The 17,733-nt window shown below is 33.9% G+C and overlaps 1 protein-coding gene across 1 annotated transcript in view; it reads right to left on the minus strand.

Annotated features, from left to right (window-relative positions):
- The window catches only part of NR2C2 (nuclear receptor subfamily 2 group C member 2), a 57,520-nt gene extending 42,357 nt beyond the window's left edge, over positions 1 to 15,163 (minus strand). The window contains exon 1 of the mRNA XM_025043567.1: positions 15,106 to 15,163. Within this exon, the coding sequence (XP_024899335.1) occupies positions 15,106 to 15,153 (48 nt within the window). The 5' untranslated portion in view covers positions 15,154 to 15,163. The remainder of the gene's footprint in view (positions 1 to 15,105) is intronic.
- Between the last annotated feature and the right edge of the window lie 2,570 nt (positions 15,164 to 17,733).

Below are 17,733 nucleotides of genomic sequence, written 5' to 3' on the forward strand. Positions count from 1 at the left end.
TTATGGATGTTTACTTTTACATAGGGCTGCAGGGTGTGGCTGAGAGGAAAGAAGTTTAAAAAGTTCACACTGCTATAAATGATGAATTTCCACTCCACAAGTTTATATGTATACTAACGTAAAACAACCATTTTCAAATTCTACCACAAACCTAAGCACTCCAAACCAAATGGGCAGGGAGTCACTTCTCCTTTTTTAAAAGGGAGATTAAATTCCCTGTCTCAACTATTTAAAGTGCTAAGAAGTCAAAAAAGAAAAAAAAAAAAAAAGGAAAGAAGAATGTGAATGAGAAGCTGAGACTGAAAATAAGCACACTTCTCTCATCTCAGCTTTGAAAAGGACAGTGAAATTTCCAGTACACTTATGGAAATTCAACAGTTATCATTCACTGACAAGACACCTTTGTGCTCAGTTTCCTAAATATACCGATAAAAAATTTGTCATGTTTTTGTGCCCTATTGGCAATAAAGATGACGTTTCTCTGTTCTCTCAAAAAAAAAAAAAAAAAAAAGCTAAGCATAATACTCTATTCACTAGCTAGGTACAGGCAATAAATGATATATAAAAGGAAATTAATCCAACTAAGCAAAAAGCTCTAAGGTCCAACTGTTGAGGCCAAAAAGTTTGCTCCTGTCATCATAAAAATTTGTTCACGCCATCTGACCTGGTAATTCTACTTCTGGGAATCCACCTGACACAAATTATCTTAAATACACAAATGGCTTTATTAGAGTGTGGTCTAAAATTATTTTTCTAGAGAATATAGGAATTCTTTTTCTCAGAGGTCCTTGGAGGGCAGGGGGTCAATCAGATATACCTGCTTGAGACTGCACTGACAGTAGGAGCCCCATGTATGGAGTCACAACTTCACCAGAACAGCGCTTCAGTAAGATCCGGGTGTAGTTCCTAGCTACCAAAGCTACTTATCCAGCCCTCCTAGTAACTCTATCAAGTTATCTATCCATCGTCTGTCCGTCTGTCCACCCATCCATCCTTCTTTCCTCACATATATTTTAACTCAATGATTTTTTTAAGAATCTCATTTTTGTTTAAATCAGAAACAGTTGGTTTGCTATTAGGTGCCTTAACTGGTAAAGCATCTATTTATCAGTGCTAATTTATAATGGAGAAGAGTCAGAAGCAACTTAAATGTCTCATACTAGGAGAAGGGTTAATAAATTATACTATGCTCCCTTGATACAAAGGTTATGTAGCTATGAAAAATAATGGTTATGCAGGCTATGTAGTAACTTGTGGAAAAGATAATTACATTTATTTTGTGAAATAGTTTGTGAAATCACAAAATACTAAATTGTATACACACTATTACAATAGAATGACATCCCTGTAAAAAAAAAAGACCAAAAAAGAATGTTTATTCATTTAATAAAGAAATCTTAATATTGAGTGCTTACTATATTCCAGGCACTGTTCTAGACAGTGGAACACAACAGTGAATAAAAAGAAAGTTCCTGCCTTCCAACAATTTATATTCTAGTGTGATATATAACAAGTATATAGGTTTGTTAGACAGTGATAAGCATTACAGAGAAAAATAAGAATGAGGAGGATTAAACAGTAAAAGGTAGACGTTACTGTTTATGAAAATGGTAGTTATTTTAAATAAGGAAGTGATAAGGTAATTAAATTATAGTGACAGATGTATTAAAGTGGTGGAACTGTGGCTTTCTTCTCCTTTTCAAATTTTCCAGAATATTATATCACTTTTATAATCAATTTAAAAAAAGTGTTTCTAAAACAAAGTTACCCTTTAAATTCAGCAAATATTGCTACAATTTGGTATTGAGTGATCTTATTTTCCAACCCAAATCTAAAATAATGGGTGCTCTTCATATTTCTTTTCCTCATTTTTAAAAGAAAATCTCCTCTTCCACCCATTCATGAAAAAAGAAATAAAATTCTACAGTGAAAAATAATTTCTCAGTCTCCTTGCCCTCCTTGCCTATTAAGAGAACTGCTACTGATGATACTTTAAAACTAGGTCCTGTTTTTGCAACTACATATCCGAACCGATTCATCCAGGAAGGGGGCTAATTAATAGAAACGCATTACACTTAGAATGCCAGCTCCTGTTTGGGTGGCTTTGGACAAGTCTCTTAATTTTTCTAAGCCTCTGTTTACTCACTTGTAAATTTGAGGTTAATATCTCTTACCTCACATGATGTTGTGAGGATTAAATACGGCAGTAAATATAAAGTATAATGGATTATATAGAGAGCATTCCTATTACAATTTCCTTGAGGAAATCAAGTGAAGTGCTAAACCTATGACCCTGAGTAAGATGTGATCTCCTCTTATAGTAGAGGTTTAGTTTTTAGTTTTGGGTTCTTTTTTTAAAAATTTATTATATATTTCAGGTATACAGTACATTGATAAGACATTTATATGGTTTATGAAGTGATCCCCCTGATTACTCTAGCACCTATCTGGCTCTACACATAACCATACAATATATCTCCATGACTATTTTGTAACTACTAATTTGTACTTCATCCCTTCTCCTTTTTCATTCAGCCCCCCACAAACCTCCTCCCCTCTGGCAATCACCAATTAGTCCCCTGTATCTGTTGAGTCTGTTTTCACTTAGTTTGTTCCTTTTGTTCCTTAGATTAGTTACGTGTTTTTTGGGGGGAGCGGGGCGGGGTGGACAAAATGATTTCATTTATAATTCTGTATTTCTTGAGGCCAATAGAAGAATGTCTCCAAAGTCTATTTAAAGTACCAGATACTAAAGGTATGTACCTCAAATGCAGTGAGATTTTAAGAAAGGTGTGTTTTCTGTAATAATCATTACTATTCTGTCCCAAGACATACCATAGGAAATTATTTGGGTGCAATGCTTATACATATGGTACAGCTCTTCTACAAATATATACATCCTCATTTTCTCATTTTTGACAATTCCTCTTGTCAACTCTTTTTCTCTTAACATAAGTCTAGTCTTACTTATACTAACACTATTTTTATTCCAGTTCCACTGTTTATATTTCATCTATAAAATAAAACAGCTTCACTTTATTACTTTAGAGTCACAGCTTATCTAATTATGTACAGCCATATGACTTCTCCATTATATCTTCTCTGATAGCTGTGTCTGAGCATTTACGTGAAATACATATTACTTTATAATAAATTGCTTTCATTTCTCCTGCATATAGTTATTGTACCATGTTGATTTTTTTGACATTATCTGTGTATAAATGGTTATATTTCCTATGAAAATCATTTTGGTATAAAGGGTCATTAAAAAACACTGCAATAAAAAGGGGACACTGGTTTGGAAGGTACTGAAAACCCTTAGAAGGGTCACACAGTATGTACTTAATAAATGCTTGCTGAATACAACTGAGCTAATCAATGGCCCAGCTAACCTCTTGCATATAAAGTTATATGACTGTTAAAAAACTGTTAGTTTTTTTTTAAAGCAAAAACTTAAAGATAAAATTCAACCCAGAAAGCTTTTTATTAGCAACTTTACTTCTAGAGAAATAAAGCTACATGTGAGCCCAAAGGGGTATCATACACAGAGATGTTTGTCACAAATTATTTGTGCTCAAGAAAATTTGGAAACAACTTAAATGTACTTCTATAGTGGACTAGCTAAATATAGCTCTAATCTATGTAATACTATATTACAGTAAAAAGAATTATATGTATATCAATATATCTGGGACAAAATAAAAAAAGCGATTTGTAGACTAATGTATCTAGTGTGATTCCACTAATGTTAAATTTAAAAACCTATATAATTCTACAGTTACATATATATGAACATAAATATTTAGGAAGTCTGCAAGGTAAACACACTCAACTAAAACTAAACAAACAAACAAACAAACAAACAAACAAAAGAATTATAAATGTAAAACCTAGAGCTATAAAACTGAAGAAAACACAGGAGAAAATCTTTGTGACTTGGTTAGGTAAAGATTTTTAGATATTACATCAAAAGCATGATTCATAAAATAAAAAATTGATAAATTAGAATTCATCAAAATAAAAAAAATCTGTTTTTCAAGAGATACGGTTATGATAATGAAAAGATAAGCCATAGACTGGAAGAAAATATTTGGAAACCAATAGATGATAATGGACATGTATCGAGAATACATAAAGAACCCTCAAAATTTAATAACAAGAAAGCAAACAACTCAACTTAAAAAAACAGGCAAAGGATTTAACAGACATGTCACCAAAGATGATACATGGATGGCAAATAAGTATGTGTAAAGACGCTCAACGTCATTACTCATTAGAGAAATGCAAATTAAAACCACAATGAAGAACCAGTACACATCTACCAGAATGCCTAACATTAAAAAGACTGACCATACCAAGTGTTGGCAAGGACACAGAACAACTGTGGCCTTGTACACTGCTGGTAGAAATATAAAATGGTACAACTACTTTGCTGAAAAACAATCTGTCGGTTTCTTAAAAATTACTATGCGACCTAGTAAGTCCATTCCAGCTATCTACCCAAGAGAAGTAAAAGCATATGTTCTCACAAACACTTTTACATAATGTTCATAGCATCTTTAGTTGTAATAGTAAAAAAATGAAAGCAACCCAAGTGTCCATCAATAGGTAAATAGGTAAAAAAGAAAATGTATATCAATACACTGGATATACCATAAAAAGGAATGAACTACTGATATATACAATAACATGGATAAGTCTCCAAATAATTATGCTGAATGGAAGAAGCAAGACTGAAAAAGGACACACTTGTATGATTCTTTTCATTGTAAATTCTAGAAAATGTAAAATAATCTAAAATGATAGGAAGATTAACCATTGATGTCTAGAGCTCTACTCAGAAAACAATATATGTAGCCCAGTGCTTATATTAGAAAAGAAAAACTGACAAATCAACGAGCTAAGAGCCATCTTAAGGATTTATAAAAACACCAAGATAAGTGTCAAAAAAGTAGTAGTAAAGACAGAAATTAACTGAAGATAAAACTCTCTCGTGAAATCAATAAAAGAAAAAAAGAGATGACAATATTAGGAATGAAGAGAGGCTATAGCTTGAGATGCTTCAAATATTAAAAATATAGTTACTCTGAACTATATGCCAATAAATTTAAAAATTTGAAAACAAATTCTTACAAAAAAGTGTAACATTAAAGCAGTCAATTATAAATAAAAAATCTGAATAGTCTTTTAACCATTAAAGAAATTAAATCAGTAGTTAAAAATCTTTCCAAGCCCTAATAGTTTTACTGGTGAGTTCTACAAGCATTCATGGACCAAATAATTCCAATTTTACACAAATTATTACAGAAAGTAGAAAAGGAAGGAACCTCCTCCGAATTATTTTTATGACTAGTATAATTTTTCTTATAAACATAAGAAAATTAAGTCAATCTTACTCATGAACACAGATGGACAATTCTTAAAATGATAGCAAGAGTGTATGTGTGTGTGTGTAACAATTAAGTTGAGATTAACCCCTGAACAAGATGGGCTTAACATTACGAAATCAAATTCACATTTACTGATTAAAAGAGAAATTATAAGATCATCTCAATAGAAGCCAAAAAAAGTGTTTGATAAAATCCAATATCTGCTGAATATAATTTTTCTGTCTTTAATTTGATAAAGAATAAAAGCTCATATAAAATCATGCCTAATAATAAATTATTGAAAGTATTCCTTTCAAGATGAGGAAAGCCACAGCTTTAAAATAAACAGTAAAAATACTGGCAACAAGGTATCTACCCCTCAGACAAGAAACTGAAGACTTCTTACCCAGAAAAACTGAATGGTCCTGTAAAAGAAACCAATACATAGTGAATTCTGGGGCATTCTCTAAACAAAATGTGTGGGTGCCTATATAATCACCCCAAAGTAAAATCAAACTAAACTAGTTGAAAAGCCTAACTCAACTACAAAAAAACTTTTTATTTATTTTTGTTTTCAGTTTTAAGTGCTTCATTCTTAAATGTGAACCCACAAGGACCATTAGCCTTTTGATGAAAGCTTCCATATGAAAGGAACTTAAACAAAAGGATAACACAGCAACTATGTAAGAAGTGGAGGAAAACTAAAAAGAGCAAGAGAAAAAGAACCCCGTAATTAACAATCTCACAGAAATAGAACAAGCTATTTTATCCATAAGACAAGGAAAAGTTGTCATATGGTTCCATCCTATTCTCCCACCGCCCCCAAAGCCGGTCACAGCAGCAGCTTTGGCGGCGGAAGGAGCGCAGCGGCCCAACTCAGCTTCAACAAGGCTCCCAGCCCCTGCCCCGTGCCACCGCGACGCCCCAGTGAAGGTCAGCTCCGCAGAAGTTGAAGCGGGAGGAGGAACCCAAGAGATCTGCGACGTTGTCCATTAAACCTGCTCCTGTAAAAGTGGAAATGAAGTCCCCCTCAACACCCCCTCCAAAAAAAAAAAAAAAAAAAAGACGGCAGGAAAGGTAACTAGAGATAAAAAAAAAAAAAGTGCAAACAAAAAGGGAAAATGGAGTAAAAGCAAAACAGGCCGAAGTGGCTAACCAAGAAACTAAAGAAGGTTTACTTGCAGAAAAAGGAGAAACTAAAAAGGAGTCTATGATGATGCAGGAGAAAGAAGCCAAGTTTGATTAATATCATATAGCCGCTCTTATTAGTTAGTAGTCTTTGTCTACTTTATAAAACTGAAATTTTTATTGACTATTTTGTTGCGTTTTTTTAGTAGTTTAAAATGTTGAGATACATTTTTAAAGAGGGAATCCAACCATATCTCACTTTTAAAATGTAAAATTTTGGGGGGTGAAATCATTTGCTGGTTATTTTTTGGTACAACCAGAAAATAGTGGGATATTGAACATAGGAGCTTTGATTGTCTTGGGTGTCAGCTTAACATTTCATAGATGGGGATAGTTTTTATATTCTGTTATACAAAGCATAAGAAATGGCAATTTGAAGTTACAGTCATGCATTTAATGTGCCTTGAACATTTTAAATTACTTCTGTTTCCATGTTGTTTTAGTAGAATTATTTCCTAAAGAAAACTACTCCTTGATTTGGGCTCTCCTTGTCAGAATTGGGTACATTCCCATTACATCCTTGGGTGGTGCTAGTCCAGTTTTCCTAGTAATATTATTAATGTGCTGTGGAAGACTGCATTTTGAGTATGCATATGATATTAAATTGTGAATTGGTGGCACTTATGATGCAACAGCTTATCAGCATTTGAAGATACTGGTACTTGATTTCGCCTGAAGGAAAATTTGCTCCAAATCTTAGACTGGAATAACTTCAGAAAAGAATCACAATTACACGGCTTTTAAGATATTTGGTACATGTGTTAAGAATTGTATGCAAATTGAAAAATGTCTGTTACTGATTCTCAAAACAACCAATAAAATTTCAATTATGAAAGGAAAAAGTTGTTATGAAGGAGAAAAACAGTTCCTAAAATTAAAAATGTTCGCAAAAACAAAAGGTTGAAGAAACAGCAGCAGCTGCAGCAGCAACAAGAGCTGGGCGCTTACTATTTGCCGCAATGTATTACTTGCTATAAACCATGCTTTATATACATTAACTAATTCTCACAATAATCCTCTAAAATAATCACGATAATTAACTTTATTAAAACCAAAAACTTTTTTGTATCAAAAAAGGTGAAAAAGCAAGCCACAGGATGGGAAGAAATATCTACAAATCATATATTTGATGAGAGTTTAATGTCCAGAATATATAAAGAACTCCTATTAACAACACAATTAAAAAATAGGCAAAGGACCTGAATAAAGATCTCTAAAGAAGATATACAAATAGTCAATAAGTGCATGAAAAGCTGCTCAACATCAGTAGTCTTTAGGGAAAAATAAAACAATGAGATACCATATCAAATCCCTTAGGATGGCTAATTTATATATACCCAAACCAGAAAATAACAAGTGTTGGTGAGAATGTAGAGAAATTAGAACTCTTGTACCAGAAATTAACCCTGGCAGGAATGTGTAAAATGGGGCAGCGGTTGTGGAAAACAGTATGGTGGCTCCTCAAAAAATTAAACACAAAATTATCATATGATCCAACAATTCTACTTCTGGGTATATACACAAAAGAATTTAAAGAATGGATTTTAGGAGGTATTTATACACCCATGTTCATGGCAGCATTATACACAGTAGTTGAGATGGAAGCAACCCAGGTGTCCAAGGATGGATAAACTAACAAAATGTGGTATATACATACAATAGAATATTTTTCAGCCTTAAAAAGGAAGAAAATTCTGATATATGCTACAATGTGGATGAACCTTGAAGACATTATGCTAAGTGAAGTATACCTGTCACAAAAAGATATATTATATGATTCCACTTAATATAAAGGAGCTAGAGCAGTCAAATCCATAGAAAAAGAATGGTGGTTGCAAAGGGCGCGGGGTAGGGGCAGGGGGAGAGGGAATGGGAGTGTTTAAAGGGTACAGGGTTTCACTTTGGAAAGATGAAAAAGTTCTGGAGATGGATGGTGGTAGTGGTTGTAGAATAATGTGAATGTACTTAATGCCACAGAACTGTACACTTAAAAATGGTTATAATGATAAATCTCATATTTTACCACAATTAAAAAAAACCTTCCCTCCTAAAAAAAGATGTCTTATACTGACTTTAAAAAAAACAATCAGGATAAGGATATTTTTGGAAATAAAAAGTTAAATAAAAAGTTAAATCAAATTTAGAGAGGGAGACTTGGGGATAATAAAAGGGTAGGGAATGTTTCAGGAGCTTGCCGTTTTCTGTTTCAAGGCAAACATATTATTGGGCAACTTTTAAACCTATATGTACTACTTTGACAAGAAAATGAAATCTTAACCAGTTTGTGAGAGGGCAGAACAACAAAATTTAATGTACTATGCTGATCTTTCCAAGATATTGGAAACCTGAAACCTGAGCAATGACTTTGTTTTCTCCCACTTCAGGATATAGCCTTGCTAATATTGTTTTTGTTCAGAAACTGGGAAAGCCCTATGTTTTTAAATATTCCCTTACCTGAAGTGTTAAGTTTTCTGCAATGGTAATGCAAGCCCTGATGATAAAAGGTAATGGAGTCATAAGAATCTGGCTGTTTTCTCAGTGGTGACAGGATCTTCTTGTTCAAAGAGCAGCTGATGACTTACACAGCCTGGGCATATGGAAATATCTTGCCAAGATACATAAAGCCACCTTCCATTGTGTAAACATAAAAGCAACTGACAAGTTTTCCAATGTTATACTTATAGTATGCCAACGAGTAGTCTCTTTCCAACAAGTTAACTCCTAAATTTCTCCCGACTCAAAACATTTTAGAGTTGAAAAGTGTCTTTACTTCATTTGGGAAATGACAAAGAAACACAAAGAGATTATGTGTGTGTCTTTTAAATTTCCACTTAGAGAGGGAAATCTTAAATGTTTAAATAATACTGAAGCCCTTTAGAAGCAAAATCTTAAATGTTTAAAAAATACTGAAGCCCTTTAAAAGCAAAACTAATGTTACTGTTAGATATAATCAATCTTCCACTTCTTCAGTTACCAATTCTCAATTATCAACTATCTCTTTTTTAAAAATTAACATATCGTTCTTTATCAAGTTTCACAGTCAATTCCACAGCACACAGGTTTAGCAGAAGCTTGGATTTAGCTATGCTTCTGATACTCTGGGACTATTGAAAGATTAATAGGTTTAATTTTTTTAACTAAAAGTGTTATTGACTCTTAAAAAGTGTTAGAATTAAAATTTGAAAAACGAAGGTATAAAGACAATTGTCTATAACCCAGAAAATAACACTATTAGCATTCAGTATATTTTTTAAAATGAACCTACTGTGTACTAGTTAAGAGCCTGGGCTCTTAAGTCAATTCAGATACAGGTTTGAAACCTGGCAAAGTAAAGTGTCTACCTTTCTGTTTCTTCTTATTTAAAGTGGGTAAAATAATAATGCTTTTATTATAGTTAATGGAAATATTAAATGAGATGAGCTTAGCATATCTGGCACACTGTATTATGTAGTACATGGCATATAGCTATAGATATTAGATAAAAATACCTTACAAAATTAGAATCAAGCTGTATATACTGTTGTTTTTTAATGTGTAGTTTATTGTACATGTAATCATGCATTACTGTTTTTGAAAGTATGTAATTCTAATTAAAAAGTGGAAGTTGTCAAAAATCCCTTTAGTTTTTTAAAAATTTATTTTTGTTCTTTTATTTTGGAATATACTTCCCAATTTTGGAAGTGGCATCTAGTTGTTGTTATTACTGCTTTTAAAAAAAGTTGTATTGAGATATAATTCACCTACCATATAATCTACTCACTGAAAATGATATAATTCAGTGGTTTCTAGTATATTTACAGATATACGCAACCAACCCCTCAGTTAATTTCATCACCTCAAAAAGAAACCCTGTATCACTCCCAACATCCAGCCCTAAGCAACCATTAATTTACTTCCTATTTCTGTAGATTTCCTTGTCTGGACAGTTTATATAAATAGAAAAATATAATACATGGTCTTTTGTGACTGGCTTTTTTCATTTAGTATAACACTGGCAAGTTCATCCATGCTGTAGCATGTGTCAGTACTTAAATCTTTTTTATGGCTGAATAATATTCTGTTGTATGGTTACACTACATTTTGTTATCCATTTATCAGTTGATGGACATTTGGCTGTTTCTACCTTCTGGCTATTTTGAATGATGCTGCTAAAAACATTCATGCACAAGTTTTTGTGTGGACATATGTTTTCATTTCTTTTGGTTATACATGTAAGAATGGAATTGCTGGGTCATATGGTAACTCTATTTTAACTTTCTGAGGAACTGTAAGACTGTTTTCCAAAGTGGCTGGACCATTTTACATCTCGCCAGCATTGTAGGAAGTTTCTAATTTCTCCACTTCCTTACCAACACTTGTTATCTGACTTTTTATTTCTGGCCTTTCTAGTGGATGTGAAATGGTATCTCATTGTGGTTTTGATTAGAGTAGAAATTAATAAAATAGAGAATATAAAAAAATAGAGAACAATCAATGAAATTGAAAGGTGGTTCTCTGAAAAGATCAAACTGGCAAACGTTTAGGGAGAATATATTTATAAATAATGCCTCTGATTAGGGCCTAATTTCCAAAATATATAAAGAACTCATACAACTCAATAGCAAAAACACAAACAATCCAATTAAAAAATGGGCAGAGGACCTGAACAGACACTTCTCCCAAGAAGACATACAAATGGCCAACAGAGATATGAAAAGATGCTCAACTTCACTAGCTATTAGGGAAATGCAAATCAAAACCACAATGAGATACCGTCTCACATCTGTTAGAATGGCTATTATCAACAAGACAAATAGTAAGTATTGGAGAGGTTGTGGGAAAAAAGGAACCCTCATACACTGTTGGTGGAAATGTAAATTGGTACAACCACTATGGAAAACATATGAAGTTCCTCAAAAAACTAAGAATAGAATTATCATTTGACCCAGCAATCCTTCTTTTGGATATTTATCCAAAAAACCTGAAAACATTTATCTGCAAAGATATGTGCATCGTGATGTTCATAGCAGCACTATTCACAGTGGACAAGACAAAACAACTGAAGGGTCTATTGACAGATGACTGCGTCAAGAAAATGTGGTACATATATACGATGGAATATTACTCAGCCATAAAAGATGAAATACTGGCATGCGTAACAACATGGGTGGATCTTGAGATTATCATGCTGAGCAAAATAAGTCAGACAGAAAAAGTTGAGAACCATATGATTTCACTCATATGTGGGATATAAAACTGAAAGCAACAAATGAACAAGACAAACAGAGAGTCATGGACACGGACAACAATATAGTGGTTACCAGAGGGAGATGGGTAAGGCGGGGAAAGTAGGTAAGGGTGAAGGGGGTCAAATATATGGTAATAGAAAGATTTAACGTTGAGTAGTAAACACACAATGCAGTATACATATGACGTATTACTGAATTGTACACTTAGAACCTATTTGATTTTATTAACCAATGTCACTCCAATCATTTTAATTAAAATTTTTTTAAAAAATTGCAAACGTTTAGCTAGACTGACCAAAAAAAGGATTCAAATTACTAGAATCAGAAGTAAATGAGAAGTTGCAACTGACCTTACAGAAATAAAAAGCCTTATAAATAAATTCTGTAAACAACTGTATGCCAACAAATTAGATAACTTAGATGAAATGAACAAATTCGCAAAAAGACACAAACTACTAAAACAAGAAGAACAGACAATATGCATAGACCTATAACAGGTGAAGAAATTGAATTAATAACCAAAAAAAAAAAAAAAAAAATACTTACAAAGAAAAGCCCCAGCTGAGATAGCTTCACTGCTGAATTCTACCAGACATTTAAAAAAGGACACTCATTCTTTATAAACGATTCCAAAAAAACAGAGTGGTCATACAGTTTTCAAGTGACAGAATTTAAATCCAGGCAATCTGGCTCCGGAGTCTACACTCTTGACCACTATATTAAGCTATCTCTCTGAGTAACTGAATAAATTTGAACGCATTATAGGACATCAAGCTGTTACTCTGTATCATCTAACTTTTGTAGTTTACCTTGGTATTTGTGATTTACCTGGTCTATATAGAAAAAGGTTGATTTGGGGACTCCAGAGAAAATCATTTATGTAACTGATAAGGTTGCTGTATTTCATTCATGGAACAAAAAAGCATGGCACCTACTAAAGCTCTTTATAAGTTTTTATTTCAATGATTTCTCACAATAACCCCATGAGATAGGTACTTTATTACTTCCATTTTCTAGATGAGAAAACTGAGGCCCCAAGGCAGTCATCCAGATAGAAAATGGCAGGGCCTAGATTTAAACCACAAACTGTCTGAACCCTATAGAACCACCTTTCCACTAGAGAGAGCCACCTCTCTTGTGTGGCTAGTCAGTCTCATGCTTGACCCCTGTGACAGAGAGCTCCTGGCAAGCAGATGCCCAGTCCTATTATTCACCTGTGTGCCCTCTCTGGCTGATGGGCAAGTAAGGGGAATGCTCCTTCATTATCTACTGATTGAATAAACAGCTATCCAAAACTGATGGTTAATAACCTCTCAATTTAGATACTTTATTCCTACTCAATTACCATTTAGTACATCTCCTGACTACATCATATTCTCTTGTGGTTTAATTTCACGTTGTCTTGTACAGTAATATGCTGTACAGGCTTGTACTCTAGAAGCAATGGACTAAAGCATACAGCGTAGATGTGCACATAATAGGCTATAACATCTAGGTTTGTGTAAGTGTATACTCAATGATGTTTGCACAACAAAATCACCTAATGACACATTTTTCAGAACACATCCCTGTTAAGTGGCACATTGCTGTAGTTATAATATGTAGTTTACACATACTTATCCCTCAAAATAAAAGCAAGGAAACATAGGGATTTTAAATAGGAAGATTGCTTTTACACTCCAAATTAAGAATGCCTTCTTTTATTTTGGAAATATCCTAAAACTACACTTTCAGCCATACGAAACAACAGTTGCACTAAGCTAAATACTATATGAAATTCCATTTCCTCAAGGAAATAAGGTACCTGACAGAAAATTTTAGCTAGAACATTTTCTGAATACATACACAAAATACAGTAACCTTTAAGTTACTATAGGTTAGCACTACAGATGGCTAAACTAAACTCTTCCCCTAAGGAATTAAAGACCACTTTAGGGCAGTGATCCATATGCTAGTCTCTGAATCAGCCTCAACTGGAAACTCTATTAAATGCAGAATAACCCTAAATATTTTGGGGGGAAAAAACACAATAATTTTCAAGGTAATTATTCCTATCAGAAACTAAAGCAACAAATAAACACAAACATTTTAAAAGCTCTGATAGCCCTTTCAAAAATATAATATTAAAAAATGTGTGAAATCCATTTGTGTTCATTTTCAGTTAATATTAATCATTACTTGCTGGGGGAAGGGGATGATTAGTTATACTGTTGCCTTAAAGTTAATGGTTGATCTAGAATCTGAAAAACATGCTTACCACTTTTACTGGTTTAAACTGGCATGTGTGTACTTAGTTTTTATTTGTTAAATTCCTTTCTTTATATGTCTGTTCTTTCGTAAATTTACGTCTTTGCCCTAAAATATCAGTACTGGCTCAAAAATGCAAATCTGAATCCTTCTAATGGCTCCTGGTTGCATGGTTTATTAGAGTAGCTTTGGAAGAAGTGCACCAGAACTGGGTTAGTGTGCCCTTGGCCAACCAACTGCTTGTCTTTGGGCCTTGGTTTCCTCCCTTATAAAATGGGAAAAATAATCATATCAACCTTAAAAGATTGTTGTGAGGACTGAAGACCTTGAGCAGGACCTGGTAAAGAGTGAGAAGATCTGGCCCTACTTCCCTCCTTTACACCTCAAGTTGCCTGAACATACCAAGCTATTTCATGTCTCTATCCTGTCTTTACATAGGTTTCTGACTTAAAATGACCTCTCCTGCCACAAAGTTCCCCAATCCTACTTCCTTGGATCTGTCTGACAAATGCTCACCCGTTATTCAAGATCCACCTCCAGGATCACATTCTTCACAGAGGAATATTTCTTACCCTGTTTTCTAGTTATTCCTTAACCAGGCTCCAAGAATGCTAAAGGAAGGACCAATGGTTCATTCACATATATTTCTCAGCACTTAGAAAAATTCCTAGTACATGGTAGATGGTCAATAATGACTGCAGAATGCACAGAATTGGGTTTTCCACCACACCACAGCATCAACAAAGTATCAAATGTGGAATAAACTAAGACAGAGCCTTGGCTAACACTATACCCACAGTTAGATAAGCATCAGATTCTTTTAGATTTTGGTTCAAGGTGAATTTTTTTAAAGTCACCTTATTGTACGCAGCTAGGCCACTGTACTCACGGAAAACACTGGTAGGAGTTAATGTTCTTGTCATTTTCATTTTTTCTTCCATGGCAGCATCCTGCTTTGGATTTAGATTATATGCTAACTTCCCTGGGCCTGTTTCCAAACAATAGAGTACAGTGATGTACTTTTCCTTTCAAATGCAAGGGTGCCAGCTATTGTGCTAGCCCCTGTCACTCACCTCAGCCACCTGCTGGGTCCCCACTCTGTGCTGAACCAGCCCCTCCATATTTGTAGCCATGGTGAAGCAAGATCATTAGAGAATCTGTTTGGAAAGATGCAGCGACTGCTATCAGGTGGGGAGAAACCAGGCTACTTGAAAAATATCAACAATAAAAATTCATCTTTGGTACTGTCTTGTGCAGTTTTTGCCCTCTCTAGAGATAAAAGATAGAGCTAGCAGGCTAAGCCTATCTAGATATGCTGCACCAGCTTCTTCATTTAAAGGTACAAAAATTAATTAGTACAAACATTTCAATTTGGAAACAAGACTTCCCCTGGTAAATACAAAGATGAATTTGGAACTTTAATTATCAGGTCTCTTGGGTTTTAACAGCTTGGTTCTCCTCTCAGGGAGGTGGGAATCACACCTTTTTGGATAGCTCCCTGTCACAGTATGCTGAATAGGAAGGTGGCTATCTGAGAAAGATGTGAGATCAACTCCAGATACACAGCACTAGATTGCTATCATCAACTATACTCCTGTTACTAGTGGCAATATGAGAAGCATAACCCTACCAAGGTGCTAACTTACTTCACTCATTGGTTGAAAGGCGAATACTATCACTAAGAAAGAAAGAAAAGAAAGGGACTGCATTACCAAAGTGGGCTAAGAGTACAGGACACATAAATTTATCAATTTATATTTTTAAGTCCTCATTAAATTAGAAAATCAGATAATTCAGCTTCCTATTAATAGAAAAAATAGTGCCATCATTTGTAAAAATTGAGGAAAATCATCTAAAGAGCAAAAAAGTGTGCTAACCTCCTGGGTCAGGATCACTTGGGTGCTAGCACTGTTGACGAAACAGACGCCTTTGGTCTCTTGAGGTCGTAAACATAGCTCCCCTGAATAGTTCCTAAATCTCTTCCATTAACTCTACCACAATGAATTCAGGATACAGGAATTCCACTTTGTACCTAATTCCTGGACAAACCAGAAAGACTTCTTTATTGACTGTACAAGTCCCATAGTTAATAGGAGAATAAAGCTCTACATAATTTATTTCCAGCATTTACATATAAAAACTATGTGGTTCTACCAAGATACACACAAATGAATACACAGTTCATTTGCCTAGCCCTTTATCAAACAAAAACTGGACTATTTTGCAATGCAATTTTACAAAACACTTTCCTGTAGTCCTTATCTAAAGTATTATACTTATAAACACTAACTCTATGAATCTTTTTTACTCTGATAACTTTCTATATTATTCTATTCACTATTAGATAGTCCCTTCTATGATCATAATCCTCCTTCAAATTATTTTATTGCCAAAATGGTAATGAAAGAGAAATGGGTGCAGGAAAACATGACTGAGAAATGTAAAACACCTGGCCCCCTTTAAGGTGTCACAATACTGTAAGAGCAGGTACTGCACCAACTACTACAATGATTCCAGGTCACAAATATCAGTGATTTATCTTCACACAAGACAAGGTCTGAAACTGTGGAGATGGTTTCTTTTAATGAGTAGTTAAGACTTTTAACTTTTACTTGTTTACTCTTTGCCGTTGTTGTTTCTAGAAGAAAAAGCATGAACACTCTGGTGTTTTCCCCTAGTTAGTCTGGTTCCAACTTACAGAAAGAGGGAAAAAGCACAGGTACCAAAAAAGTCAATTGACTGTGGTTAAAAATACAATTATTACATGTGAAAAGTCTAGAATTCTATTTTTTTCCCTCAGAACAGTAAGAGCTCTCTAGTAAATAAAATGGATAAAGATAGCTAATAGGTATTATATATTAATGAAATCCAAACACACAGCTGCAACTATTAATTTTATCATTTTAGGTGTTAATAGCACTCTGTTGCTGTTATTAATTGTAGTTTGATGCAAGAAATATATGAATTTGAATATCACAAAAATATCATTAGGAAAATATTGAGTAGTTATAGAAATAAGAGTACTAGAAAGGCATTATCTTTCTATTGAGTTTCCTTAAAAGAGGTAGCTTGATCCTTAAGTTCTGAGTTGAAGTATATTTATACATGGCTGTCTATGATAGAGACAACTCAGTAACTCAGAAAACTGTAATGACTCACTTTAACTCTAAATTTGCATAACAATCAATCTCAGATAGGGCTAGGGGGGCGGGCTCCAAGATATTGCTAATGACCAGTGATTATAGATACTAGGTCAAAGAGAAGTAGCAGTTAACCTGCTTAGCTTAGAAAAGCTAAATATCCTGCATATTAATTCTTTGTTGATTATATAAAATTATAAATATCTTTTCCTACTCGGTAGCACACGATTACTTTCTTTTGAAGAAGTTCTTAAATTTAATAGGACTGAACTTGTCAATATATTTTTTTATAGTTTATAGTTATGTATTATTTATGAAAATCCTCTCCTACCCCAGGGTCATAATTTTTATGTATTTTCTTATAAATGTTTAAGAGTTTTATCCTTCACATTTAAGTCCTCGCCCATCTGCAAATTGATTCTTGAGTTTAATTAGGAGAATGAATCCAATTAATTTTCTTCCTGTACGAATAATCAATTTTCTAGCATCATTTTTAAATCTATCCTTTTCTCCAATAATCTGCAACACCACCTCTGCCATATCTCAGGCTTCCCTGTATGT

The sequence above is a fragment of the Pteropus alecto genome, unplaced genomic scaffold (assembly GCF_000325575.1).
Source record: "Pteropus alecto unplaced genomic scaffold, ASM32557v1 scaffold92, whole genome shotgun sequence".
Lineage (NCBI taxonomy): Eukaryota > Metazoa > Chordata > Mammalia > Chiroptera > Pteropodidae > Pteropus > Pteropus alecto.